Genomic DNA, 26,357 nt, shown 5'->3' with positions numbered 1-26,357 from the left:
TCTTCTAAGTCAGAGATTCTTCCATTCTTCTTCTCTCTAAGCCAGAGAATTAAGTGACAGATCAGTCACAAAAAGGCACTGGAGGAACCAATTGGAAAATTTCAAAAAAGAAAAGCTTTTAATTGTAAAAAATGTTGACTCACCAAACCATTCCTAGTATAAAAATATGTTTTAAATAAATGTCCAGCTTAAAAAAAAAGTAATTTTAAACTGATGGATATACCTTACTTCAACAGGATGACTTTGAAATTGAAGGTTCGGTGTTTCAGTTTTATCAATATTACACTTCAAAATATGAATGACAGTGTACTCATAAGGATAATTACAAATAAATCAGAAAGAAAATATTCTAAAATCAATGAAATCAAAGGTTTTGGTCTGAAAAAAATATTTATATTTTCCAAAAGTAATGTGACATTTTAACACTTCATTGCTATTCATGGACATTATTTTCAAAGTCTCAGCAATGCTGATGGGACAAAATACTAAGCTTTCTGCCCAAACTTAATACAACTTCATTTACCAACAAACATCGCACACACGCAAGAAGTGAAGATGCAGGACACCACCCATCCAAGAACAGGAGGTCTCCAGAGACTTTGCTTGGCAGATTTTCCCAGCAGTACACGACACCTCCTGTTACAGCCCTTATGAACTGCCTAACGAGATTAACTGGAGCTGCCTGGTCTCCCCAGCATCTTCCCAGGTCCTGGGCAGAGCTGTTTAAGCTATTTTACACCAGCCAGGATGCATATGTGGCACCCGGGATTTTTGCAATTCCTTTCATTCAATCTATTTTGTCTCTGAGATGATTCATGCTCTAGGGCTAAAGGGAAAAAATACAGAAATTATCTGGGGACTGTACCAGCTTGGACGGTTACAAAACCCATCCGCTTCTGTAGCTGGAGAGCAGAGGAAGGAAAACAGGGAAAGTGTGACTAACTGTTCTTGAATATACAGGAGACATGAACCAGAAAAGGAGTTGTGTGTGGCTGGGGAGTTCATAGATTTGTGATTCACAGCATTACAGGGCCCATTTGGCATGCAAAAAGAGAGGATGATGAAAGGAATAGTTAGTCATGGAGAAAAAGCTAGACAGAACACACAAAGATGCTAACCCCTGGGAAAGGGAGCATATGCAGGTGTGACCCACAGCCTGGGAAAGGGAATGATGTCTTCTTTTCTTTATTTTCCTAAAATCCCTTCTTACTTCAGTAGGTAGAGTACTTGAAGGGGTGCCCCACATCTCAGTCTTGTAAAAGCACCATGAACTCCAGTGCACTGTTTAAGCCTATCTCAAGCCAAGAGGACGGCACAATGTTCTTCAAGCTTTTGCTAAAACCAGTCAGCCATATCCTCTCGTGACCATATGTTTTTTCCTCTTGTCACTTTAGAAAGTATTATTTAAGGCAGGCAAGAGAGGAAAAAGGACATTCTAGCTATGCTGTTAGAGTGCACAGTGTACTACCCTCAGCACGTAATCGCTGCAATAACCACTGTTGAAACGCGTACAGATAGATAGCGTTTCTGTTAAACTTTCACCTCCTTGAAAACAGTCGTATTCAAAGTAGGGATGAAGGAGAATGATTTGCCTTAGGGATCCCCTTGTCGACTCATGTGATTGCTGTTGAAAATGGTCTGGATCTAAAAGACCACAAAGGTGTTTGATGTTCTTCATATATCCTTCAGCAAAAGAACTGGGAGAACAGTCATTGCTCTTGTGCGTTTGCATTTTCAATAACACACATGAAACAAGCTATGCCCTGCCAGTTTGGAACAAGCTCTGTCCTGCCTTGATGTACCCATGCTGTGTCTCTTTTACTGGTGTGTGTGAAGAGATTGCGCAGTAAAGGGCAGAAATGACATTCATAGAGGAGAAATAGGACTGGGGCTAGGGGGAGAAGATAAGAGAAAGATAAATGGGGAGGAGGAAATTAACTGGTGGGCAGAATTAAGACACCACCAAAAAAAAGGAGGGAGAAATAGGAGGGAGGGAGGGAAAAGGCAATGGAGGGAAAAAAGCTCAAAAGACACAGATGACGACGAAACTGTGAACAGAGAAATCAAGTAAGCAAGCATGAAGAGAGAGATAACAAAAGAAGAAAAATAATGTAAAATGCAAGGAAAATAAAGAAAAAAATAAATTAAGAATGCTGCCAACAAGGAGCTAAAAAGATAAATCAGATTGGCAAGATGGCAGAAAACAAACCAAAGAGGAAATGTGGAAGACAGTAACATTTAATACTGTTCATGGGACAGACCATCCAACAATTACTTGTTATGCTGTTGCCCTGGGGTCACTGTGATATGGATGACATCTGGCTTCAGAGCAGATCTCTGAGCAGCAAGCACAAGCAGTGGGGAGCGATGGCCACAACAGTGACTGCCAACCCAGAGTCTCCCAAGTGGGAGAATGATCCCATAGAAAAATCTGTGGTTAAGCAGAGAAGAGAACCTCAGTTTACCGTCACCTTTGTGTCAAGACAGGCTTCTGCCTTTACTTCTCTGTCATGTTTGGTCGATGAATGCCTCCTCTGCATGATCAGTGACCTCCAGTTTGGACACTAGGCCAATCAAAACCCAGGAATATTGGGACAAGAATACAGTAAACAATACAGTCTGCTGCCACCAGTTGATTTTTCCAGCACAGAGTAAAGCCCCCTTTCTCCACTGTGAAGAAATGACTCCAAATTGGTTTGGTGCCTTCCTGCAAGGTTAGGACTACCAGCCAATCACAGAACATAGACCCAAGTTGTGAAATTAATTAAGGCCAGCTACTGCAACTAAAATAAGGGAAAAGCCAATATTAAATTTTTAGAAAGGTTTCTCATTCACACAAGCAGCAAAAATGAGGGATGGCATCACTGGGAAACTGTGGCAATTCATGGAACACTATCATATCACAGTGCTTACCATGGGTGTCTTTACTGCCTCCATTAAAACTCTAAAACGCTGCTCTGAATCACAAGGTGTCTCTGAGGCCCTATGGTGTAGGCAATGCCTGCGCACGGTACCCCACAACAGTCCTCCACAGGGCTGCCAAACCACCCACTCACGCCGTAGGCATACTCTCGAAGTGCCTACAGAAGTAATCTCACTGTTTTTAGCAGCACCGTTTATGCGATAACTATTTGCACAAGTGGCATCTTATCGGCAGTTAAGCTAAAAAAAAAACCAACAACCAAGGAGTATCTCCTTCGACCTGAACCAAGAAAAGATTTGGAGCTGAATCCACAGTCCCCTCTGGGTCCCACCCGTGTGCCTGTGTGCTCAGAAAGCAGGCGCCACTGCTGTCCCTGAGCGATTCAAGCATCCAGGTGGGAAAGAGCAGGCAAAATCAGACACAGCCTGTCATCCTTTATAATTCTTCTTACACTAATAAAGTTGAAATATAAAGAGCAGGGTTTGGTGCAAAAGCTGCAGGTAAATCTCACTGGTATATTATTATTTTTTACATCAGATTGGTCATGTTTGTGCTCAATCATAAGTTTCCTAACTGAATCATTTCTGATTCCTGTAAAATATGACTTAATAATAATTTCTGGTTCCTTTAAAACACGAGTTAATAATGATGAATCACAGGTAAGGATGATCCTAAATTGAAGAGGCACAGCACAAGGCTTTTCTATAATCAATGCTTCTATAAACAGTTCTGTAATCACTGTTACCTAGAGACACAGAACAGCCACATTTAACTTTGCATTCTGCACTTTAGCCTGAAGAAATACTAATTACACTCCTCTTAGTCCCCTTGCGTGGTGCCATCCAGCACATGTCCCTCAGAAACAATGAACACATACATCAAGTGAAGAGTAAGGGTAATTTCCTGTGGTTGTTTTACAAGCAAGAGATTAAACTTCGACTACCTTGCAAAATTTAAACAAAGCACTTGTAATAAAACTGATGCCGTAGTATGCAATCAGAAGTCAAACAGAAAGCTTGACATGCTTAATGCAACATTCATACTTAAATTGTCTTCAGTGGAAAGAGCCCAGCCCTCTAATTTCAGTCTTTGTTCCAAAATACAACCTCGGGCCAAGTGGCTCTGAACAGGTGCTGAAGTCCCTGTCAAAGGACAGGAACAGAATTTCACCATGGAAATGACACAAAACTCAGACTGGCTCTGTACAGGCAGAAACTCTCTGGAGCCCATCAGAAGACAGGTTCTGTTTGAGCCTGTTAGTAAGTGCACAGTTGCCGTACGCGACTGCATGGGGAAATTCTGAAATGTATCTATCTCAGTTATCCTGCCCATTCTTCAATTAACTAAACAACTCTGCATGGTTCCTGTGTGACACCAGAGATATTTATCCGCCTCATCCAATGTCTTCCTAACGTTAGAAATATTCCTCAGACATTCACCCACAGTTTCTCTAAACGAAAATAGTCACACAGAATACAGATACACATTTTAACCCATTTCACTGTTAAAAACACAGGATGGCTGTGGATCTCGGTAAGCTCTTGGGGAAGCGCAAGGGGTGACACAGATGAAAGCGGGAGCTCCAGTGTTTGCAGTGAATTGCCGGGCTGACTTGTGAGAGGGCAAGCACCACAGGGACAGGGGGCATGATGCTGCCCAGCGCTGGGAGGCAGGTGAGGGAAGCTGGAGAAGGTGGGGGACTGGGACGACAGGAGTAGCGCAGGACAAGGGAGAGGCCAGAGATGGAGGGAAGGGAGGACATTGTGCCAGGAGCTGCAGGCCAGTGGGCAGAGCTGCCAGGGAGGAAGGAGCGGCAGGCAGCGTGTGGGCTGGGCAAAGCTGTGAGGCAGCTGGGCAGGTGGGGCTAGTTGTCCTCCCAGAGCAAAGTCAGCAGCCCCATGCCCAGCGGGCAGGGAGCTTGCAGCCATAGGCATCCCTTTGCACCCATCTGAGGGCTGGGCGAGGGCCTCTACACATGCATTCACTTGAGGAAAAGGCCTATTAGCGTTCACCCAAGCCACTTTAAAACATCCCAGTTACTGAATCCAGGCTCTCCACCACAACCATCACTGCAGTAAAAGCATCAGAAAGGAAAGCGAGGCTTTCACGGTTCAGAATAAAAGACTTGGTGCACAAGCTTATAAATTATTTGTATCTTTGACTGAAGGCTGCAAGCTTTGTTCAAGCCTGAAAGATATTAAGCAATGGCTTGAGAATCAGCATTTAAAAAAAAAGGCAACAAAAAAACCCACACATTCAGTATTCAGTAACAATTCTCTTGGAGTTTAATCTGCACACCCTTACTACAGATCAGTCAATACCAAAAAACAGATCAGTACCTGCTTTGTAAGTCGCTCAGGTGCAATTTGGCTACGTAATGGGTGGCTGATGAGACAGTGATGATCCTAGCATTGTGACTGTGCGTTCCTGATTGCTTCAGCGTGTCCAAGAGGAGGTTAGTCAACAGGAAGTGTCCCAAGTAGTTCAAGCCGAAGTGCTCCTCAAACCCATCCTCCGTCTTCCTTTCAGGGACCAGCATCACCCCAGCTAGAGGAGAAAGTAGAGGTAAAGCCTGTTGATTTATTTCAGAGAAGCAGCAAGCTAGAATGAGCATGGATCTCCTGCTGCAGAGTGTAAACATGGCATGTAGAGCAATGAGTGATTGGTGATGGCATCTGAAGTGTAAAGCAGACACTGATTGATTCCTGCAGAGAAAAATGTCAAAACCCCCACTTCAGTTCCTTTATCCAGAAAACAGGTAGACTGACTCCCTCCCTCCCTCCTTCCCTGCAGGACTGTGGGGATAAATGACTTCATTTGTGAAAAGTGTTTTGAAGACATTAAAAGTTGAGTTAACCCATTGCTGGCATGCCAGAATGCAATGCTGCAGATCCACAATAATAGTTAATCCATCTACAATAGGTGGGAGCTGGGTGATCCCAACAACATTCCCTCCATCAAAGAGCTCAGAGCAACGAAGACAAGACCAGGCTGAGCAGCAGACCTGCTCTCCCAGACGGCTTTCTGCTGAGTCCTGGCTGGAGTTTAAAGATCTGTTGAGTCTTCCTCTGAAATCTGCAACTTCTATCTCACTGGTGTGGTTGAGAAAAGATGTAGTAAATTTACCCAATATATCTTAATTACCGTGCTTACAAGCAGCTGCATCTTGAAATGAGTTTTTGAATGCTTATTTTGGCAATATTTTTGCATACATTTCTACAAACCACAATTTTCAAACTCATTGCCTAAAATAAGTATCCACATCCCTAACATGCAATGTTAGCATTGATTTCAGCATCTTGCAGAGAATCCTGAGCTCATGCATAAATTATATTGTGTACTGAGGCTGTGTGGGGGATAGCTATCCCTCTCAATTATAACGTGGAATTGCCTGTTGTAAATTATTCTTATTTTATTAAAATGTATTTATTGTACAAGTGGACCTCACCTTTGTAATTTAAATGTAGATGGACGTGGTTCACGGAGAATAATGTTGCAGGCCATTCATCTTCCCTCTACAACCCATGAATATGATACAGTAGAAAGGCCACCTCTGCTCACAGACATGAGAGAATGTCAGCTTGTTCCTTGTGCTACTTCACATGTCCATTAAAGTCTTTAACATCTCATTTCTTGATGTCAGCCCAATGATGGCATATTAAATGACCATTTTAAATTGCACATGCCACACATATACACCACTCCTTCTCTGGGGGGTCCCGCCACCTGACAGTTCTGCTTTGTTACTGCTGCTTGGACTGAAGACGAGGCATTTTCAGGATCTTTTTAGCATGGCCAGCACCCATAGTGGTTCACTTATGGCTGCCTACTACTTAATGGAGCAACTGGAGAAGCAGCATGGGGGAAAGAGACGAGAAGATGACAGAGCAAACAAAAGGTTTGGGTGTAGCACAGCATACCTGCCTACCAAAAAGTTAAGACTGAACAGGAGAGATGCTTTCTGATGGTATGATGAAAGAAACACAACATAAATTACCAGATGGGGCTCTACAAAAGCTCTGATTGGTGTTTCTGTCCCTACAGCCACTATCCCAGATGCCTCAGAATGACAGGAAAACCCAGCTGCTGGGTGTGGTTTCTCTGCACGTCAAATCTCAGCTTTAACAATGGGAAGACACAAATTAGAGGGTGTATGGTCTGGTGTCCCATTGTATTCTCCTTCCTCAGCAGCACTTACTCTGATGTGCGATGCAACTGCTCGCAGCTGGAAACAGATTTCCACTTCCTCTGTAGTTTGCACATTGGCATATAAATGACATTCAGAGCAGTGCCTGGGTCTCAGTGCTGGTATGAAGGTCATGGACAGACATAAACATGAGACAAGCCCTGCTGAAACCTTTTCTTGTTTTCCTGGGAAGAAGGAAAGGGCAGGAAGGACAAAAAACCCCAGTCTCCCAGACCAACTCTCAGCTTGCTACAGTGCAAGTTTTAGCAGTGAGAGATTAGCACGAGGTGTTGGAGGGCAGATGGGATGCAGATTGCTGCACCTCTGAGCACCAGGGCTGATACAAGGAAATGATCTGCATCTTTCTGAGGCCATGTCCTGCCCTCCACAGCTCTGACATGTGAAAAAGGCAGGAGGAAGCAGTTTTGAAGAGGTCTATTTGCAGCAACACTGGTAAAATGCAAGCCCAAGAGAAGGCAACCACATAAACCAGCAGCCCTGGCACAGCAAAGCTGATGTGAACCCCAACTGCTGCTTCTGCATCTGCCAGGGCTGCTGCAGATCTCACTATAGGACCCCTCCATTCACACACACACTTCTGTTAGCTAAGTCAGATGGCGGGATGGAGGAATTTCTCTGGAGAGAAGTGCGGTAGATGGCTGCTAAAGCCATTCAACTTTGCATCATGACCAGCAGGTAAGCCCAGGGAGGCTGTCACTGCTCACATCAGCCCCAAGGATGCCTGTGCTACAACTGCCCCCTTGACCTCTGGAGAGGCACGGGATTTAAGGAGCACATAGAGGTGTTGCCCTCCACCCCAATTAGTCTCCACCATCTGTGCTGCATGTCCTGGAAGCAAAAAACAGATCCGGGCTCAGGTCAGGAGATGGGAAAAATTTTCACTCATACACTGCACAATTGTTAAGACAGACGTTCCTGAAAATTATTTTGCTCATTCTTCAGGAGCTTCCTCTGAGTAACTGTGGTAAAGCCTTTGAGCAGACACAATTGCTTCTGCTTGCATTTGTTGCTACTACAATTTCCTTTTTGTCTTCAAGAACTGGTCAAATAATATTAATCCAAAACACCTTTGAAAGACTTTTTTTTTTAAGGCTCTCATCTTTGAGGCAGTTCATAACAAGGCTATCAAAAAAATTTGCCCTGTAATCTGAGGGCAGTTTCTCTTATTTGAGGAGAAGCATTTTAACTCACTGAGAGCGAGCATGCAAAGGAATACCCGACAGGCAACTGAACCTGGCTGCTTCTCTAACAAAAGGGAAAACCTTGTAAGCGTAGCAGCAAGCTCTCTTTTTTAAATTATTAACTACCTAACATTCAGTAGATACTAAAAGTGGCATGCTATTGATTTTCTTTTGTCCAGAAACATCACCAGCTTTACTCAAGGGCCCCAAAGTAACTCAAAGAACAAAAACTGCTTCTATTTTTAATTCTTTCCATTAACCCAATACTACTGAAACATTTAAAAATGCCTTTTGGGGTTTGTTTGTTTAGGTTTTTTTTTTTTTACCTTACCTCTTCATTGTAAACTAAGAATGATGTTGGAATCTATACAACTCCGCATCTTTATGATTTTAATTATCAGTAGTAAGCTTCCTCAGTTTTTTTGGAGTGCATGTGAAATTTGGAGTGGCAGGACACAGAGCATTAATGTCAAACACCTCAGTTCTGATACAACTTTCTTACACTTTTTTCCCTCTGATTTAGCTAGATTGTTTCCAGAAGGTTTATTTTTAAAAAATGTCACTGATACCAGCATGGCATTAGGAAACAAATTAATAAGTAAGTTGCATTAGCTGTTATTGGAATATTCAGGCAAAAGACTGACAGTATGCATGCAGAAAACTGTCTAAACGGAACATCAATGTGTGATTTTCAAGAGCAGAAATAGAATAAGGAAAATATTTTGCTGCATAACTATGCTGAACAACTGTTCTTTTTACAGATAGATGAATATGTTCCAGTGTGCTGCAGTTACGCATTTATTGTTAATACCTTCAAATTATACACATCAGCTATTAAGAATAAAAAAATATATCCTTTTTTACTTTTATGACTAGTCAGTAGTCATATTTTTCCCTCAAAGAATGAATATACCTCAAGAGAACTGTCTTTGTAAACAGTCATTTATTATGATTTTCTAGAAAAGTTTGTAAAGAAACTCTTGGTTTGGGATCCATTAATGAATTAGTCTTATGTAATTTTAAGAACATAATGGATCTGATACTGCACACAGCATTACCAAAAAGTTTATGACAGTTGTAAATATTACAGGCCAGGCATACCATATTTTTATTGTATAACATAGGAGAATTTGTACCATGCCTGCTTGTACTGCAGATCATGGTAAACATTGCTGTAATTCCTGTACCTCCCCCTGCAAAGACATCTTTCAGCTCCATTACAAAATATGTTTTAAGAGTTTGAAAAACACAAGTATTTCACTCATCTGACTTTATATACCATGAGCTACTTGGAGGGTTTTAAAGGTAGTTCTCTCAAACTCACTACAAAAGAAAGATTTTAAATCTCTTTTTCACATGCAGAACAAAATGTCATCCTTCCCAGCCAGGCTCACGGAAGAGGGTTCGGAGGCAGTGCCCCCACATGCAGGTCCTTTTATCCCCAGCAACCCAAAGACTGGGCAGACACAAAATGTCAGCCACGTACACTTACATGTAACACCTTCACAGCAGTAGATGAACCTATATAATCACATTCACCCAATTCTTGCTATTCACAAGGAAGAGACACATAGTGTACCAAAAAAGTTCCGGGAAAAATTAACAGAGACAGTAATTCTTTTCTCCATATAGGCTTTGTACTGGTTGGCATAGCTGGTTCATTTAGCAGTGTTTTCCATCGCATGAGTTACTTAACAGAGTGTCAAAATCACTCTGCTCTGCACACCTATACACCAAAAGATCTATGGGTGGATCCATCTATGTATAAAATAGTAGAGCCCACTTCTCTTCTGAATAGAGACAGCTACAGCGGAGTGAACATCTCTATAACTGTATAGCAGCATCCCCTGGCTAGGCTGCCTATAATAGATTGCTTGTTCCACTTCATTCAGTTGGGCTATGCTGCCCCAGAATATGCCTGTCCTGTGCATCTCCCCTGGCTAGTGAGCAATGAGAAGGTGCAATGCCTTATTAGAATTGTCCCCAGAAGTGCCTACTGAAGACACAACTGTGCCCACATAACTGCTTTTTACAGATATGCCTTGTCTGGGCTGCGGAGAGGTGAATTTACAGCACTGCTGCAAAACACTGCTTGCTGAGCTACATACGCATCCCAGAGCCCAGTGCTACTGGTATGCTGCACCTACTGGTATCCCAGTAAAGTGTTCTGACTCAAGACAGGATGACACACAGAAGCTAGATTAACAGTATATAAAAGCTGAAAAGGCAAAAATCCAAACAGTTAAGAAGAAAAGCACAAAACCACAAATGAAGCTTAGTATGGCTCTCCAATGCTACGGTCTTATTTTCTGTCTCCCCAGAGGGAGTTCAGGCTCTTGCACTGCCTAGTACCTTCTGCAGCTCTGTATATATGTATATGCAGGTTTCTAATGCAGTCTGAGAGGAAACTGAAGGAATTTTACCCCATGGCGTAATGATGACACCTCGATGACACGTAAAGTCCACACCAATGCATTTGACCCTTGGGGAGATGCAATGACATCTGCTGTCAGCCTGTCTGGTATCAGTGGCAGGTCAGTGTCCTCTGAATGGACCTTCCCTGGAGGCGACTGGCCACCACAGAAACAGGTTTGATAAAGAGCAGGGCAGCACCAGGACTCAGCCTTAGGCTGTAGAAGAGACCCATCTCCAGAGGGTTTGGTCTCTCTTGCCTCTTTGCAGAACAACTCCTCCACAGGAGTCTGCCTGAGCTTCTGCTCCAGCACTGAGCAAGTTCCCACTAGCTCCTGCCTCCCCGTTCCCTTGCAAGGGGCTCTGCACCACCCATTGCTCTTTTCACATGCTGGCTTTCTGACAACTCCCCCAGCTCCCTGTGCAGGCCAAAACGCAGAGCCCTGCTGAAGCTGAGGGCACCATGCTGCTCCACAGCCAAAGCGCTGGGCTGCGCTCCCCTCCCTGCCTTACACCCAGCAGCCGGTGACCCAGCGCTGATCTTATCAAGGAACAGCATGTGCACGGGAAAGAGGGGAGAGGCTCAGCCCCAGACAGGCATATCAGCTTCATCTGCCTCTCTCCTTCCCTTCGAACAGTTTGTTCTGCCTTATTTTCTTACCCAGCCACTCTAGTTCCTTTGTGTCTGTATCTCACAGATCTCACCCTGCATCCTGCAGGCATCTGCCAGTCACACGTCTGGCTCACCCTTCGCTCGCTCCTGAAGCTGGTTTCCTTATGGGGCCATGATCCATGTCTCTAAGGCTCCCACCAGCTTGCCCATTCCCTCTTCAGTGTCAACCAGTTGTGACACAGGGATAGCTGAGAATTAATTTTTACAAGTTATTTCAAACTTGGCAGCCAAACAGAAGAGAGAGGTTCCAATCACGTCCCCACCAGGAGGGATAATTTGCATCACTGTTAAACATCAGTAAACTCACAAAAAAGAGATCAGTCAAGAACTCCCTCACTGCAAGGAAGGGCTCAATCAGTTTGTGCACAGAAGAGACTGTAGTCCTTGAGAAAAGGATGCAATCCTCATGAAAAATAAGGTGTCTAAGCACTTGTAAACTCTGACTCAGACCTCTCCTGCAGTTCAGACATATCTAATGACCCTCTTCATCCTCACTACCCACCCCAGCTCCCTCCTCCCATACTTGCCCTCTTCTGAATTCCCTGATATTGAACAAGAACATACGCTACATTCATAGTTTGATCCCATTTAAAAGTCTTTCAGCCAGCAAACTCAAATGTATAGCCATCAAGTTTTCCACCATCCTAATGATTCCCACCAGACAGTCCTGTTCTCCACCATCAGCTCCATCTTCTGCTTTCTCTCCCTTATAAAAGCCCAGCCTTAACTGCCTCTCTTCTATTTCAGTTCTCCACAGCCAGGTTTCTTGTATAGATATACCTCTCTTGGGGGTTACGGTCTTGTCCCATCTCCATTCATACCAGACTTCTTCCCATTCCACACTACAGGTTTTGTCATTGTGCCTAAAAACACAAGTGCGAGCACTTCCAGAGAGATGTGGTCACTGGCCAACTGAGGTCACCAGCTACATCAGCTCACCACCCATGTCTGGCGAGACATTTAGGTTGTAAGTGTGCTGAAAACATGTCCCAGCTCCACAGTCATTTTCCAACTCTATGTCAAGGTAGAAGCTAGGCACCCATCACCTGCCATCCACCTCTCCCAACCCCATAGTCTGCTTTTCATGGCACAGAAACTTGTCACACAGATCACGGAGGACCCAGGCCCCTAGTCTGGACAGTGGAAAGACCAGAAGGAGCCTGATGTGAGCCACAGCTCAGAGGCAGCCACAGGGAGCAGACAGGATGCTGGTGTGAGCCTCAGTGACAGTGCATATGCCAGCACATAGTACTTCACACCACAGCTCAGCACTGATTCCAGCAGAAAGACCTGCTCAGTCTTGACTCAGGACATGCTTGGTACAGGCAAAATCTTTAGCAATAAAAAAGTAAAAGTTGCCTTTGAAACTGCAATGCTTACAGGCTTCTGACTTGACCCATCATGGGAATATTCCATGGGTGGCAAAAGATGCAACCGCCTCTGACAAAAAGCCAGTATCTTGCCGGCATTCCAGTCCCCATTCCAAACCATGATAACACCAGAGATTTTCTTATAGAAACTTGCCATCATTTTTTCAATTAAAGAAACCCTAAGATGTTTTTCTTATCATTGTTGGAAACAGATAAACTCTTTCATCTGGAATTACAAAAAACCAAATACAAATAAATTAGCCTAAGGCAAATACTTGGCAAAGAAACTCTTAGCCCGAACATTAAAAGTTTGGCTAACTAGTGAGGAACTGAAAATTGAGTAATGTCTACTGCTAGTGCTCCCAGACCCACCTATAATGCCCACAAGGGAGAAGTGGACTGTATTAGCTATGCAAAAGAAGATAAAGCGATGCATATTTCCAGCAAAGACAAGCTCTTAGTTCATCAGTAGATGAAGAAAAAAAGAAGAAAAAAAATGAAAAAAATACAGACAATCCACATTCAAGGACTGTGAGAACAACCAAATCTTCACAGATTGAACAGAAGACTGAACAGGCTGCAATATCGCCTTAAGAACAGACTAATTTTCTGATTCAGTGTCACACTGCTACATAGCAAACACAGAAAGCACAAGCTAGTTCCTTGGAAAATGTGTTGGTTAAAAAAAGAATATACAATCCATAACTGAGGTTTTGTTTTTACACTAAAATAAGTCAGAGCATTCATAATTGGGTCTGGCTGGAAAAAAAAAAAAGCTTCGTTTCCCAAAACCATGCTCAGTAGCTGTTTGTTTGAGTTGGCACAATGGTGAGTTATCCCACTCACAATCAGAAAATAGGAAAGTCAGTCACAGCTTTCAAACTCAATAGGAAGCTCTCTTAGAAGTAAAATACCTTGTTTTGCAATTTGTATAGAAAGTATTTTTACCTAAAAGGTATGAAAGGATTAGGTAAGAATAAAACATGGCTCACTCCAGCCTCTCAAAAAAGCCACTGGCAAATGTTCCACACACTTAAGTAGAACTGGTTGGGTTTCCTAATCCATCAGCTGAATTTTCTATCTGTCTTCCACTGATAAAACATTCACATTCAGGACATAAAAGCAAATGGGTCAAGAACCTGCAGCATGTGGAGTTTGAGATATTTCCCTTTTCACAAAGCATTTGATATCACAGACAGAGAAAAAGCTTTGGAAATAATCAGAAAGACAAAGATAGTATCAAAGAAAAGTCAGGATTTTCATGAATGAAATTCTTACAGTTTGAAAGTCAGATGTAGCCTAAAGTCACTCTTTTAACTTATTAGTTCTTCTAACAAAAAATAAACCTATCACAAGAAATTTTATATCTTTATATAGGATACATATTCTGGCAGACAACAATGCTATTGAAGTACAATAAAAGCTCTAGCTGATGAGCGCTGACAAAAGTCTGGGTGCTAGCTAGATGCTGGCATTGCACAACCTCGGTTCCTCTGAACAAGCTAGGTTGGATACCATCAGCAGTATCATGGTGCTCCGACTCATGTGCCCAGACAAGTTACTTCCAGCACCCAAGGCACATAACACCTGTGAAGAGCAGTGTGTGATCAGCCATCATCCCCATACTTTCCATCTCTTATAAAGATGCCCTCTTCTGAAAAATCTGAGTATGCAGCACTAGTCTTCAAAAAATATGGCTCTGAGAGTATCTTCTCATTTTAGAACACATTAATGCTACGTGTTAGTGTCCTTCTGAATCTTCTAGTTTTCTGTCCTCCAAGGAATATTCATTTTAAGACAATCTCCTGCACCACCTCAAATTACCTTTTCCAGCACAAAACATCTCCAAAAGGCTCAGCTCTCCCATGATATCTAGTATTTATCATCCATTTATTACCCATGCATATGGGTAAAGGGTCACTTGCTCTTCTGCTTGTCCTCCCTCTTTTTCTCCCTGTTCTTCTATACCATTTAAATTTCAGCTTTGCTTACATACTGATCTACTTTGTTTTCAAGGAAGGATAAGGATGAAACATGATGCTGCAAGCAAGACACTGGAACAAGATTCATATGAGATATCAGATCCTGAGTTCACCACAGCCTTCATGCGTGGCTGGAGGAGAAGCATTATTTTTGATGAAATCCAAATTCCACTGGAGCCAACAGCAATCCTCCTCACTAACTTTCCCTCAAGGCCTTCTCCAGTGAATTTCCACTTATCTGGGGTTTCTCTCCTTTTCATCTTAAGAGTCTGTGTAGCCTGCAGCTGCTGCAGGGAGGGGAGCTGGCTCTTACCTAATCCAGTGAGACAGGATCTTTTCGTAGATCCCACTATGATATTGTAACTATTGTTAAACCTAAGTAATCAATCATGCCTGTGAATAGGCAACTGCCTATGAAATTGTTTGTATTTGATATATCCACTCGTTCCCACCCCTCAAATCTCTCACTTCTGAAGATCTCAGCCTGCAAATAATCAAACACAAGAATAATCTAATATGTGATCAACCATGACTGCATCCATGGGACTACGCAAATGGCTCCCTGCGAAGGGTTATGGTTGGACTGCACATGGCTGGACTGTGTGTAGGTAACACAAAGAAATGCATGTATTTCATATACCTACCTACTGACACAGCTTTTATTGTGCCCTAAGAACTAAAGAGGAAAGCTTACAGAGACTTCATTCTCTCAAAAGAATAAGGTTTCTCAGATGATCCATGACATACAAAATATGAACATCTGAATAAGCCAGCAGTTCAGAAATATTGATTTTAAATTGGCTTACATAGGCTTCAACCTGAAATATATTAACTGTAATCTGTCTACAATAGGCTAATAATATCCTGAAATTTCTTTTCCTGTGTGTGTGTGTGTGCATGCCAAAGGATATACTAAATGTCCTTGTCATTTTTTGCCCCTCCTTTCCTAACCTGTAGCCCAAACCATAAACCACTCAATGTACTGCAACAGAGAAGGAAGTTGGTGTTCCATTGCGAACTTGTGCTTGTTTGGTATCCATAGGTATTCTGTTATCATCAAAGATGTGATTTTGGTGTTAGCTCTTTTGGTTTTAACATCATTAAGTACTGTAAACAATGTATAAGTAAAAACATTACAAGGTGCTGATAAGCATTACTCAAGCACAGAGAAAATGACTGAGTCAGTGACTCTCTGGCATGGAACAGTGACTACTGCTTGTGGAATTTTATGAAGTGTTTTACTACCTGTCCCTTTTGCAACCACAGGAAGATAGTAGATTTTCTAATGTGCCTTTACAGCAATACCATTTTAATGAAAGTATAAAATAATTACACTAGTGTACATGCTGTAATTTGCTAAATGCTTTTCAGCTGTACAAAGACACAGTTCTTTTCAAAAATAAAACAAAAAACTTGGCAGCCAATTGCTAGTTAGTGGACTAGAAGACATATTCTTCTGACCTTCTGTCAGATTAAGTTTTCTAAACTGCCTGTACTGCATCCATCTTTCTGTGGCTCACAGTTCATCTATGTAGCATACTACCCACCCACCCCCCCACACACAGAGAAAATTTTTTTCTGTGTCATAGCATTTTTCTTTTTAGCACTAGCATTATATTTAAAAAAAATGTTTATGTAATACTCTATTTGCATCTTTAATATGTTTTGTTTATTTCAAAAGCCAAGAGCTGAGCATGCACATTACCGATGCAGAAAGCATAGCAATGGAACAACAGGCCTTTATTTGTCAGCTGAAATAATGCGTGCATTCAACCAAATTTTTCCTTTTAAATTAGAAATTAGAAATTTAAATGTATATGCTAAAATCAGCTATAACAAAAAAAGAGGAGGTGACTGTAGTCCCCTAATCTCCATTTTGAATGCCCTATATGTTCACGTAAGACTTCTTAAAGTGTCTGAATTCATTGGATACGTAAACCTTACCGAATTTTTGTGGGACCTAGGCACCTAACTCTAGAAGAATACTGTGAAACTGAGGATTTTAGTTTAATTTAATTTCCAGCTGCATCCTTGAGCTAGGCAAGTGATGGAGAGAAAGTGATGGAGATACATTTTTTAAAAAAATCACCAGTGACCCAGAAAACTGCTGGATTTCATAACAATCTTGGGTCAGACATTGATTATTTACCTAGTACAGTAATTCATGCCAAATCATCTGTCTTTAATAATATTTCAATGTTAATTTCATAGTTTGTACTATTGTATAACGTTAGAACTTTCCTCAACTCATCCTGAAGTGTTTGACTTTTTGATAAGTTCACACAAGCCCAAAACAAATATCATATGATTTCACATACATACAGGATACATATTCATTGAGATAAGATGTGGAATGATCACTAATGCATAGACATGATTATATAAATCAATTTAAAAGATTTTGATTTAAAGTAATTAAATAATACTAACATAGTGTGCAAAAATGCCATGTAACAGTTCTTGGCATTTTTACAGTAAATGTAATAAAAGGGTACAGTCCTTGACAATAAAACACTTGGTTCTATGAAGATAGAGCAGAAAATTCTTATTAGGTTGCTGATGGTCTGATGCAGCAGAAGTCATGGGACCCACGCGAAGTCTGATTTCCAAAACCTAATGGAGACTTTCCATTAGCCCAAACAGACTTTGGGTCAGACTCAAAAGCATATGACTGCTCACAAATGCATTGTTCAGATTCCTGGCCCACAGGCTCTTCCCTATATGCTAGAAAATAAAAATATCTCATCATATCAAGAATACCACAGCTTCAAGATCTATAAGAAATAAGAAAGTACTAGGTGATACTAAGAAACCTACTATTCTAGATGCATACACTGAGACATAAGAAAATCAGCCATGTCATTTTGAGATGTCCTGCAACACATCTAATGGTCATGCAAAATGCCTTCCTATTGACAAAGGACTTTTCTGACAGAAAGCATACACACTCACTGACAACATGCCCAACAACTCATTCCCATCAGACATTTAAATATTGCAAGCATTGCCCTCTTCCAGGCACACAAGATTGTGTCCAGGGTATCACATCACAAAGGCAGTGGAGCTGGCCACAGTGATGAGGCTTTTTAGTGAGTAATGCCTCTAACCCTGCAGTCCACGATGGACTTAACCTTCCTCTTTAGTGCATTGCATTACAGTGAAAGCAGTGACCAAAAAAAAAAAAAAAAAAGATGAAGGGGAAGGGAAAGGGAAAAGTCCTACCAGTTAGCCCGAAAATCAGCATTTGTCTTGGATATGTTCAACACTGATGGAAATCCAAGAGAAGTTGTTGAAAAGTTTTTGCATCAGGCCATTTCTCCTCCATTTGGTTTTATTCATTTTCCTCTTGTGTACCAAGAAATCACTTGGGCTTTCACTATGAAACTAGTAACAAAACTATATGCTACAGATTATTTTCAAGAGCAAACAAAAAAGATCGGGGCGGGGGGGGGTTGGGGGGCGGGGGGGGGCGGGGGGGGGGGACAAAACCAAAAAAAAACCATGGGAAAGAGCTTTCAGAAGTGGAGGCTGGTGACTTGCCAGGTAATGGTCAGAGACTAACCTAATTATACAGGAGTCTTTATAGCAGCCTTGGACATGTTTGCTTCTGTGATTCTGTTAAAGATTCAGCAAAAAGCGGAGCTGAACCACTCATTTAATTGTAGTTACTAACAGGATTCTCAAACAACAGATTTCTCTTGCCAATTGCATTTGGTAACCAAGTGTAAATGAAACTAAATGTCTTTCTCGGAGGTTGTGAAAATATAGACTGATTCAGGCAAATATTAGTCTCAAGCTTCTTAAAAGAAGTTTTGAGCTTACACTTTTTGGTCTCGTATCATAATAGGCACGCTAGGAAATCTATTTTCATATAACTTTGTTTCTGAAAAGACATCCTTAGCTGCAGTTTTCATCCATCCTGCTTCAGCAGCAGCTAGGGTAGAACGATATCCTTTATTCAGGAGGGCTTCTCAGCTATGCTGTTGCTTCAGCCCCATCATTTTTCCCCCAAGCTGCCCCCAAGCTCCTGCTGCACAGTCCTGGCTTTGCTCGTGCAGAAAACCAATGGAGGGCAGAGGACAGGTGTATATATCTCAAAACCTTTTTTTCCACAAAATGCTGTTTTTTCAAATAATGTTGTTCACATCTGTGTAACAGTTTGTACTCTGCATCTTTAAAAATAAACATGTAAAACTGGAAAGATTTTGTAACCACGATTAAATATCCACTAACTTTAATTATTGTACAATTAAAATAATAATTGCAGGCTTTTTTGACTAATCAAATAAAAATGAACATTTAATTAAACATTTCATGAATGTTTCATATCAATCAGGAAATAAAAAACTCTTGAATTTTTATTGCAATATTTGCTTGTGTTACTGAGAGCTCTTTAAGTCATCAACAAATGTAACAAACTCATGTATTTACAGTACATTTGCCCTTGCTGGAACTGAAGGGTGCACAGGAAAAGAAAATGTTCTTTGGGATGTCTTAATAAAAATACATGCAAATAATTGGGAAAACAAGAACAGCAGCATATAACAGCAGAAAACTTCTAAAAGAAACCTAAATTGTTGCTGGCGGGTTTTTCCCCTAGTTAAATAGACAGGTGAAAATTCCCCTTTAGGAAAGTGCATGCATAGCATGCAAGGTTTTTGGAGGAAAGTTATTGTATGGGCTGGTTTCCAAAAATACTGTGGCTATAAAACATAATTAGATGGCAAGTATGTGAATAACAAAAGTTAAAATCCCTAAAAGTAATGAGATTCATTTGATAATTGTATGAATGCAAGACAAATATTGTCCTTTTAATTTGTTCTCTGACCACTGAGGATGCAGCTTCATGGACAACTTTCCAGTAGCACCTTGATCTAAGCAGTGACTGCTCTGAGGTTGCTGGATAATTTGCTAGATTATATTTCAGATGGATTAATCCCCCAACCCAGCTCACCAGGCAGCCACAGTAAACAAATGTGCTCATACAGGGAAAATATAAGGGAAAAGAAAGTAAATAAAGGTGAAAGGACAGGATTTCTACAGACATAAAAACCAGGTTCCTTTCCTTTTTTTTTTTTTTTTTTTTAAATTATGGATGCTTAGATTCTTGTGCAGTCACATGATTTTTAGTGCTAAAAAGCACAGCAAAGGAACAAGACTTGCAATAGCATCACAAGTCAAGGTGGCACTGAATGGTTCAGTCTGCTCAGCTGACTCACTCTGAAAAAATGCAATTTAACTCCTAGAAAGACATCCCTGTTAATGCAGTCATATTGTAACCTGCCATATGGTTCAGATAATCAATTTGAAATGCGAAATGATAGATGAGAGCCCCATTTGTTACATCTTCCCTGGCAGATATGTGAAGAAAAAAACAGAACTCACCATTATTCACCAGGACATGGAGTGGACAACTCTTTGCTCTAAACCGCTGCACAAATTGCCGTATAGACTTCATGGAAGCCAAATCACAGTATAAAAACTCCACTAGGAAAGAGATGAAGATGAACAAAAACAGAGTTAAGTCAGTTACAATCATATTAAAATACACTTAAAGAAATCAACAAGGAGAATGTGATAATATCATCAGGAAAGTAAAGACTTTAAAAATAAACCAGGTTTTGAAAATTATAGTAAAGCTGGTCTCAGAAGGTTCCTTTTTTCTCCTTCCTTCCTAAATTTCTATTTTTAAACTATTGATTCTTCAGAGAACAAATATTAGGAATGCTGCTGCCAGGAGGTGAAGAAGGGTATCAAATGGAGCAAATATGTCCCAGTCCTACTGTTATTTTTACTGCTACCATGGAGGAAGAGGGGCTACAGCTCTTCAGCACTGAGATGATCAAGACATGGCAACTGGAAATCAGATGGGGAGTGGAGAAGCCACATCGGGCATCACAACGTCTCCCTGTGTTTCTGATGCCAATACACTGCCCTATGTTTTTTTTCAGATTATCTGCCAGGTGTCTGTCATCTGAACAGTGATGGAGTCTGACAACGTATCATAAAACAAAGCTTTACTGAGGCAGTAGGAAAGATGGTCAATGGCATGCCCATACGGTGACTCATTCGATCACTGATAGCAAACACAGCATCACAAGCAATACCATAGCTCTGGTGGACATCCAGGGACACTTGGTGTCTGGGTCACCTGGCAGCAACACCCAGTCACATAAATGCCTTTTGAATGTGACTAAGAGTCGTACCATCCCTTGTCTCCAGCAATGGCAGTGTGATTTGAGAGGATCATACCTCGCATGGATACTGGGGAAGACATCCTGCCCACAGTGCCGCTCTTGGTCAAGGGGCAGCGTGACAGGGGGCAGGGGGTCAGCAGTCTGCCTATGCCAGCAACATTGGTCAAGCAGCACAGTGTCAATGTCTCAAAAATATATCTAACACCAGTATGTTTTTATTTCCAAGAAAACACGTCTTCAACAAAAGCACCCTTTGTCCAAAGTATTAGTCAGCCATTGCCCTTTACTAGAGCACTACAAAAGTAACTAATTAAAATTAAAAAATATTACTTAAATGCCCCAATAACTTTAAATCCATCAGGTCTGAAAATTCTCCTCCTGTTGCAGTTGTTCAGCTTTCACGCTCTGACTCACAGCTCTGCTTCATCAGTTGCCTTGCTCTGCATGACAGCCACAACCAGGGTTATGAAGCAAACCAAGCAGTGTCCCTCCACAAAGCAGCAGCTATCCCCACAAAAACTATCCACATTCTTTAGGAACTTTGCAAAGGGGTGTGGAGGGGTGTGGTGGGTTGACCCTGGCTGGACGCCAGGTGCCCACCAAAGCTGCTGCATCGCTCCCCTCCTCAGCTGGGCAGGGGGGAGAAAATGGAACACACGTCTGGTGGGTCGAGGTAAGGACAGGGAGATAGATGGCCCAGCAATTACCGTCAGGGGCAAAACACACTTGACTTGGGGAAATTAGTTTAATTCATTGCCATTCAAATCAGAGTAGGATAGTACAAAATAAAACCAAATCTTAAAACACCTTCCCCCCAGCCCTCCTTACTTCCCAGGCTCAACTTTGCTCCCGATTTCTCTACCTCCTTCCCCCCAGTAGTTCATGGGGACGGGGAATGGGGCTACGGTTAGTCCATCAGATGCCGTCTCTGCCAGCTCCTTCCTCCTGAGGGCAGGAGCTCCTCACCCTCTGCCCTGCTCCAGCCTGGGGTCCCTCCCACAGGAGACAGTTCCCCATTAACTTCTCTAGCATGAGTCCTTCCCACAGGCTGCGGTTCTTCACAGACCGCTCCATCATGGGTCCCCCATGGGGTCACAGGCCCGGCCAGCAAACCTGCCCCAGTCCTGGCTCCTCTCTCCATGGGGCTGCAGGCCCTTCCAGGAGCTGCTCCAGCACAGGCTGCCCATGGGGTCACAGTGTCCTTTAGGCACATCTCCATCCTCCAGCTTGGGGTCCCCCACAGGCTGCAGGTGGACATCTGCTCCCCCGTTCACCCCCATGGGCTGGGGGCACAGCCTGCCCCACCGGGGGCTTCACCATGGGCTACAGGGGAATCTCTGCTGTGGTGCCTGGAGCCCCCCCTGCCCCTCCTGCACTGGCCTGGGGGGCTGCAGGGCTGTTCCTCTCACATCATCTCACTCCCTTCTTTGGCTGCAATTTTGTTGGGCAGATTTTTGTCCCCTTGTTAAATACACCATCCCAGAGGTGCTACCACCATCACTGATGGGCTTGGCCTTGGCCAGCGGCGGGTCCATCTCAGAGCCGACATGGGGGAAGCTTCTAGCAGCTTCTCACAGAAGCCACCCCTGTACCCCCACCCCGCTACCAAAGCCTTGCCACACAAACCCAATATAAGGGCGAAAAGAAAGAAAATTGTGACCTCATCCACCTGTTTTAGCCTTTTAGAAAGTATACATATTTCATGCCAGGCTTTTGGTCTGTTTAAGCATCAGCTATTTAAGCAAGAAAATGTGAATCTCTAGCGCAGATGTTATTCTCTCGTCTAGCTTGCTACATATCATGGTGGGGCTCCAAGTTAGCTAGATGTTGTCAGCTCCACCCCAGCTAGACCCAGTACACTATAGCTTTGAGGTGGATTTGCCCGAACCTCTTCCATAAAGTGAGTTTTCCAAGAAAGACCAAAAGGTTTTTCAATGTGGGAAAGCCAGACAGTACTGAGCAACCTCCAGTGACTAAGTCCAGCAGCAAGAAAGGTGAAGGCTATGCAAAGCATGGTCCCCTTGTTCAGTGTCCTTGCTGGGTGAGTCCTTACTCTCTGGCTTGATTTCCCAAGCTGTAGCAACCTCTGCACAGATGCCTGGTCCCCAGGATGGCTTTAGCCATCACAGTGAGGACTGGAGCTCCAGATCTTCACTGTGTTTCCCTCTCTTCCCTCCACCCTCCCACTCTGCAGCCTGAGGGCTGCTCCCCTGTGCTCCTCAGGAAGGCACAGCCACCCCTTCCTCGCACATGGTTTCCCCTACCTCTTCTTATGAAAGAAACAGCCTTTAAAAGAAGGAGAAATTAGACACACAGTTCTTCACACAGGCTAAAGAAATCCTTTCTGACAAGAACATTAAACTGTTGGGTGAACAGGCTCCTACACAGACTGCAGTGAGACCTTTCCTCTTACTTTTTTCCCTGGTCCATCAGTGATGTTCACCAAACTACTTCATCCTGTCACAGCTGAGGCCGTGAGCCATAATGCCTCTTTATAGTATGTCTGTACAATAAGAATTTCAGAAGGCCTGCAGGCACAACAGCAAGATAAGTAGCAAGAGACCATCACATCTGTTATTAAAATCCTTTACAGGAGAATAGTTCCTTTAGTTCCCTTCAGTTTTACAGTATGGGGCTTTAATAATCCTTATATATTTTTGCACCTAGACAGTATTAGCCCTCTGAAATTGACTTAGTGGCCTATTCAGTTTTTTAAAAAAAAACACAAAAGAATGCTTAGAATCCAGTTTTAAGAGGGTGCAAATGTATTTTTTTCGGAATGGCTGTAAAGTCATACCATTTCAACAACACTGACCCATGAATAACACTGGACAATTTCTTGAGCTCCTTACAGACCTTTAGGAGGTCTGCAATTTTGTTTAATTTTGCTGATGTCCTGCATCCAGAGGTGGTAAGGAAATGAACAGTTATTAACTCCTGTAAAAGAAGAGAGCTGTTCAGGTCATTCCTCTTGTGGCCCTGCAGCTATATAAAACCACATGAATGGCACTGTAATTACTCAGATATGCAAAATCTGGTAATACTAACTTATTAGTAACTAGCACAACAACGAATGAAGTAAAGACTTAGGTGAAGCTTTATGCTGACTCTGCTGTTGCTCTACTTCTCCAGGCAGCTCATCAAGGACAGAGATTAGGGAAAGCATCATCAGCTTCATAGAAGGCAGCCACGCACAGTGGCAATGGAAGCTTCCCTTTTAATACAAAATATTCATCTTGGCACAAAGGGCATTGGACTTTCATTAGCTGCAGTATTTTGTGGCACAGTGCAGGGTCCAACCACTTCTTCACCACCAGTACGAACTGCGGCAGCTTTACTGACTCCCCTGGATTTTGCTAACACCACTGCATTACAAGAAAAGCAGGCCCCTGAGAACGTTCACTAAACTGAATTTTAATCTCTCCCCTCATCTGACCTTGAAATTGTCCTTTTCTGCATTGCCAACAGCAAAGGTGGTTAGAGAACCAGTATGCCAAGGCGAATGCTTTTCAGCCCAGCCAGTGCACTATTATTTGTCCTTGGAATTAACTTTTTGTTACATGCATCTGATTTCCCCTCCCTTAATTTTTTAGTTTTTCAGAGCTAATTCCGTCCTTCATTATGACTGTACCATGCCCAGACTAATGGCATAGTAGACTAAGGCTATCATTACCATGCTTATTTACTTGCTTACTTGGAAAGCGTGTCATCATATTAGTATTTGTACAGCATTTGCCATCCGAAGATCAGAACATGCTTTGGAAAGAAAAACAAACAAACAAATCAACACCCAAAGTTTTCTTTTTGCTCACAAGGCAGAAACATTAATGGCCAGAGTCCTTGTTCATGCTTATTCGTGCATGGCAGCTCTTTGCCAGGGAGGCAGTTTAACTGGTGTGAGTGCTGCACCAACCAAGGTACTGCTCCACTCAAGAAAGAGTGCCAAAACACGGCTCCCACTCATGTGCTGACTCGGTGGCAGTGCTCTGAACAGAAACTGAGTTTCTTCATTGTCCCATGGTCCAAGCACTTAATTTTTTTTTAAATCAGTGTACCAAAGAATTACACAGTTGCTAAGGACAATTGTTAGTTTCTAAAATATTTTGAAATACACACAAATATACTAAGCACGTCAACTTTTAAAATGTCTTAATTAATATAGACCAGTGTTTAATAATGTGAGCAAATGGCCAAACCTGAACCTGAAATAACAATGTGACTTGAACCACTTTTCAGAAATAATGTTGACAAAAGAAGATCTGCAATAACAGCAAGCAAACCGAAACATGCCAAAACTAATATTTAGATATGTTACTTCCTGTCTTTTTGGTTTGTCCGCCAGTATACTTTAAATTATTCAAGTACCTAATAATTGACAATAGTGGTCATTCTACTTTTGAGTTTAATAATATAATAGGCTTTCAAAAATAACTGGTGCCTTTGGTTTTCTGTATGCTATTGAGAACAAAAATGGGGAATAGAATCTACATACAGAATATCTGCAGCTAATGCTACTGAAATATTCTAATTTCTGACTCTATCCCATTTTATCTCTTCTTCTTCTACACTACTTCTTGCTTTCAGGTACTTCTATAATGACAGACATGCTCACATTTCTTTCTTCTACTATATGTGTCCCTTGTTCTTTTCTAAATAACCTTTCCAAAGAAAGCAAGTGAATACATTACTGTCAGACACTGGCTAAAATTGTCACTCTTAAAAATATCTTACTATTTACTATTATTGTAACTTGATGACTCTGTTGTCAGAAAGTTATTAGCTAATAAAATATAAAAGGAGCATAATTTCCCAAAAGAGAGAGAGAGTTACTTATGCCATTATCCACATATGAATAGATATGTATATGATGGTGCTACAATTGCTGCTTTGCCTAATTGCTTTCTTTCATGCGACTATCTACCCGGTGCTGCGCCTTCTCAGCAACAGAGAAGTTGGTACAATGTTTTCTGGCTGCTCCTCAAGAAGGCCACATGAATCACAGAAAGCTATGCTGGCTGACTGCACAGGACACCACCAAGCACCTGCACTGTTCAGTGCCTGTTCCTGCACTGTGCACCCTCTGCTCACTTGGTCATGGTAACCAAAGTCAGAGGACCTGAAGGACAGGCATTTGGTGGCTCCTGGAGAGCTTTCTGACACCATGAGCCCCATGGGAGCCAGGAGAAGGCCCAGTGTCAGGAGAGCCTGACAGAGCCCCTGAGTGTTCACGTTCCCCTGAGTTTCCCACTTGGGGTCAACTTTCCCATTTCTGTCCATCTGCTTCTTCATATTATTAGCACACCTTTCTTTTTAACACCTAGAGTTCCTCTCCTTTGCTTTCCATGCCAGCACAGTTGCCCCTGGTTGCACATTTCTTCTATATCTGTATCACAGGGCATAAAAAGCATGAAA

At 42.2% G+C, this 26,357-nt stretch overlaps 1 protein-coding gene across 1 annotated transcript in view; it reads right to left on the bottom strand.

The window, feature by feature from the left end:
- The window catches only part of DHRSX (dehydrogenase/reductase X-linked), a 168,454-nt gene that overhangs the window by 42,173 nt on the left and 99,924 nt on the right, over positions 1 to 26,357 (bottom strand). Inside the window, exons 4-5 of the mRNA XM_055801434.1 lie at positions 20,134 to 20,235; positions 5,263 to 5,470 (exon numbers count right to left, since the gene is read on the bottom strand). Of these exons, the coding sequence (XP_055657409.1) occupies positions 5,263 to 5,470; positions 20,134 to 20,235 (310 nt within the window). The remainder of the gene's footprint in view (positions 1 to 5,262; positions 5,471 to 20,133; positions 20,236 to 26,357) is intronic.

The sequence above is a fragment of the Falco peregrinus genome, chromosome 4 (assembly GCF_023634155.1).
Source record: "Falco peregrinus isolate bFalPer1 chromosome 4, bFalPer1.pri, whole genome shotgun sequence".
NCBI lineage: Eukaryota > Metazoa > Chordata > Aves > Falconiformes > Falconidae > Falco > Falco peregrinus.
The sequence above is the reverse complement of the archived record's forward strand: the minus strand, read 5'-3'. Positions and strand labels throughout refer to the sequence as shown.